The sequence below is a fragment of the Ailuropoda melanoleuca genome, chromosome 4 (genome assembly GCF_002007445.2).
Source record: "Ailuropoda melanoleuca isolate Jingjing chromosome 4, ASM200744v2, whole genome shotgun sequence".
Classification (NCBI taxonomy): domain Eukaryota; kingdom Metazoa; phylum Chordata; class Mammalia; order Carnivora; family Ursidae; genus Ailuropoda; species Ailuropoda melanoleuca.
Genome location: NC_048221.1, coordinates 1,078,201 through 1,082,191, shown reverse-complemented (window position 1 = coordinate 1,082,191; position 3,991 = coordinate 1,078,201). Strand labels below are relative to the sequence as shown.

The 3,991-nt window shown below is 61.7% G+C and overlaps 1 protein-coding gene across 1 annotated transcript in view; it reads left to right on the top strand.

The window, feature by feature from the left end:
* ATP8B3 (ATPase phospholipid transporting 8B3) overlaps positions 1-3,991 on the top strand; it is an 18,958-nt gene that overhangs the window by 3,925 nt on the left and 11,042 nt on the right. Inside the window, exons 6-12 of the mRNA XM_034660003.1 lie at positions 132-268; positions 370-440; positions 788-870; positions 2,212-2,370; positions 2,618-2,706; positions 3,188-3,378; positions 3,452-3,660. Of these exons, the coding sequence (XP_034515894.1) occupies positions 132-268; positions 370-440; positions 788-870; positions 2,212-2,370; positions 2,618-2,706; positions 3,188-3,378; positions 3,452-3,660 (939 nt within the window). The remainder of the gene's footprint in view (positions 1-131; positions 269-369; positions 441-787; positions 871-2,211; positions 2,371-2,617; positions 2,707-3,187; positions 3,379-3,451; positions 3,661-3,991) is intronic.

The window sequence follows — 3,991 nt, the reverse complement described above, 5'->3', positions numbered from 1 at the left end:
GGCCTGAAAGGGACCTGGGAGCGGGGGCGGGGAGGTGGGAGTGGTCAGGGAAGGCTGGCCCTCTGGCAGGACCGAGGCCTGGCAGCTGGAGCAAAGACCTGCCAGTGGGAGGCCCTGCTCTTTGAGCTGAGGGTGGCGAAGGCTGGGTGCGGGCGGGGCCCCCCCCCACATCTACCACCGCCCCCACCCCCGCAGCTTCCTGTGGAAGAAATGGGCGAACCTGTGCGTGGGAGACCTGGTCTGTCTGCACAGAGACAACATCGTCCCGGTGAGCTGGTGGCTGGCTCCAGGGGGAGGGTGGCTTCCTGCTGCTTGTCCTCCTGCCCGCCAGCAATGCTGTTTCCTCCCAATCCCCCCGCCCCACCCCAGGCCGACCTGCTCTTGCTGGCCAGCACGGAGCCCAGCAGTCTGTGCTACGTGGAGACTGCAGACATCGATGGGTGAGCAGGACGTCATCACTAGGGGTTTGGGGCTCTGGGTGCAAGACCTTCCCCAACAGCCCACGAGCAGGCACAGCATGCCCACTTGGACATTCTGGTCATTCACCCCATGAACATTTACGGGGCGCCTGCAAGCCAGCAGGGCCCGTGAGATTAGACCTGAGCAAGGGACCTACCTTCACGCCAACATTCCTGGAGGCCCTCGTGGCACCGCGTGCCGCTGCTCTGAACACGAGAAGGCAGGCAAGGCCCTGCTTTCTGGGCTCAGCCTCCTGGTTGGCAGCTGGCACACAGTAGGTGCTGAGCAAGACTGTCCACCTTTCGCCTGCTCCCCATCTCATCGCCAGGGAGACCAACTTGAAGTTCAAGCAGGCCCCGCCGGTCACCCACCTCGAGCTGACCAATATAAGGAACATGGCTTCCTTCCAAGGTGAGAGGCAGCAGACCCGTTTGCCCCTCGAAGACCTCCATCTGCCCCTCTGTGCAATGGGTGCAAAAGTTCCCTGCCTTGCTGGTTTTGGGGGATGGTAATGGGGTGTCTAGGGGCTCGCCCCAGGCCTGTTTCACGTCCCCTCAGTCGACGTAAGGGCTGGGCCGTCTACTATTGTTACAGTACGAGGGCAGCATTCTTTCGGGTGTTACGTCCCATTTATAACACGTGGCCGCTGAAAGTCAAACATGTTTGGCCGTTTAATCGAAAAGGCAGCCTGTGGACATGGGCTAATGACCTGCGTGTGGGCGGGAAAGGCCTACGGGACAGGGAGTTCCTGCCGTTTCTTATTTTCTGCCTGGAAAACAAGACATTTCCCAGCTGTGAATAGTTAGTGTTCATAATGGCCCAGCAAGGGGATAGTTTATTTTTTCCTACCTTGTTGCAAAGGCACGTTACTCTAATGGGTTCTGGAGCAGAATCTCTGTCCTGCACTAGTCGTGTGTCTGTCATGATATCCAGGGAAAAGCCTCGCTTGTGTGGAGGGCAGCCACACCTGTCCCGACACCTCCCCCTAGGCTTCGACCTGCCCCAGCTGCCCCAGGGGTCCTGCAAGGCATGGCCCCATCTTTCAGAGGAGGAGGCGGGGTTCAGAGAGGGGGCAGGAGGCACGGGCTTGCCCTTTGGCTCCTCTGTCCCCCGCCAGTCCTGCCGTGGACAGCTCCCATTTTTACATTCCAGACAAACTCAGGCTCTCGGTCCTGGAGCAGGCCTGTGGCCCCCCAGCTTTCTCCCTCCCACGGTCCCACCCCACACCTCATTGTCATTCTCACCCTGTCCTGGGCCAGCCTTTGACCCTGAGTTTATTTTCTCAAACAGAAGTGGGGCTGGAGATACCTACTGTGTGATGGTGGCAGAAAGGCCCTCTCCCACCACCTTCTAAAACACTCTGCAATGCCCTGCATTTGTCCCCTGTGGTTTCTGGGTGCTGGATGTAGGTGTCCTTTCCTTCTTCCCCTCCTCAAAGGTTTATTGAGCACCTACTGTATGCCAGGTGCTGGGCTGGGCTCTGGGGCTTCAGTGTGACCAAGACGAGGCCGGCGCCCGCTCCCACAGAGCTCACAGACACCAGTGACGCCAGCCCCGGGATAAATGTCTAGTGACGTCCCAGGGTCGTATCCGTGCCCTGCGGGGCTCGGTGGGGAGGGCTGCCCCGAGGTGTGAATCCAGTGGGGCGAGTGTGGGGCAGTGCAGGCCCCGTGGAGGTGGCTGGGGCCGGAGGGTGGCCCCAGCCCAGCCGAGCCTGAGGCTCCCTGACCCCTGACCCCCGGCTGCCCTCAGGCAAGGTAGTGTGTGAGGAGCCCAACAGCCGGATGCACCACTTCGTGGGGTGCTTGGAGTGGAATGGCAGGAAGCACCCCCTGGACAGCGGCAACGTGCTTCTGCGCGGCTGCAGGGTCCGGAACACAGACACCTGCTACGGGATGGTCATCTATGCTGGTATGGCCGCCGGCACGGATCTGAGCTGTCTGTGCCGGGGGGGGGGGGCACCCCAGAGTCCTCAGCAGGAGGTCACACGGCCAGGCCCGGGGCTCTGAAGCATGGCCGTGTCTGTGGTAGCCAGCACCCTTTGTGTGGCTGAAGAAGGGAGCGTTGTGCGCCGGTGCACGGGCGTGGGGGCGCTGGAGGGCAAGAGGGGGACGAACGGAGGGTCCGGCAGAGGGGTGAGCAGACGCAAACCCTGCAGGCTTTGACGCCAAGATCATGAAGAACTGTGGCAGGGTCCGTCAGAAGAGAACCAAGATGGACCGTCTGATGGACAAGCTGGTGATGCTGGTGAGGGGCCCTGCCCTGGGTGCCAGGGTCGGGGGGGGGGAGGGGACACCCCCGCGGCCCCGGCTGCCACCTCCCGGGCCTCAGTTTCCCTCCTGCGCAGAACACTCAGCCTGATCCCAGGACAGCCCTGTAGGCCTGAGTCTTCCCGAAAGATCACTGGTCAGGGAGGAACGTCCTTATGAAGTAAATTTTGATCTTGATGTTTCCCAGATGAGCAGGAGGCAATGAAGTGCTCGCCTCCCTCCACTGACAGTTAGCGGTCCTTACGTTTTTGCTTAATTAACTTCATCTCTTTTGAAGTTATTGTAACGATAATTTAAGAAATAGCAGCCACAAGGCCTGATGAGAGCTGCCCTGCAGCCCCCCCACCCCGCCCCTTCCTGGCAGCGCCCTCTGCTTGGCCCGAAGGGGGGCTGGCTGCAGGGGCTGTGTCTGTGTGCCCCCGGCTCCCCGCAAGCTCCGCCCCCTCCTGCCCCCGCAGATCTTCGCGTCCCTGGTGCTGATCTCCGTGGCACTGAGCTTCGGCTTCTGGTTCAAGGTGAGGGGGTTCAAGGCAAAGCACCACTACGTGTCCTCCAAGCACCTGCACGGCGTGGCCACCGAGACCTTCTTCATCTTCTGGGGCTTCCTCATGCTGCTGAGCGTCATGGTGCCCATGGCCATGTTCATCACGTGAGCCGGGCCGCCCCGCCCCCGCCCGCCCTCCCGTGGGGGAGGGGCCGGGCTGACCCAGCGTGCGTTGCAGGGCGGAACTCATCTACCTGGGGAACAGCATCTTCATCGACTGGGACGTGCAGATGTACCACGCCCCGCAGGACGAGCCCGCCAAGGCGCGCAGCACCAGCCTCAACGACCAGCTGGGCCAGGTGGAGTACGTCTTCTCGGACAAGACCGGCACCCTCACCCAGAACGTCATGACCTTCAAGAAATGCTGCATCGCGGGCGTCATCTACGGTGGGTCCCAGGCGTCCGCCCTGCGTCCGCACCAGCGGAGCCCGGCCGGGGGCCTCGGGCGGGCTGCTGCCGACACGGGGGTCAGCTGTCCTCGCACCTGCCGCGCGGTGGGACGGCACGCGTCTTTAGGTTTTCACAAGCAGACCTTCTGGGTGGACGCTCGCCAGCGTTTGCAGGTGTTGCGAGATGGTGGTCTTCTTTCGGTTTCCTCCCCGTCCTTTGGAAAAGGGAAAGCCATTAGCTCACAAACTACACAAAGAGTGGTGGGCGGGGCCTCATCTGTCCTCGTAAACTAGGGCAGGTGGTGGAGACCAGAAAGTGAGAGAGGGCC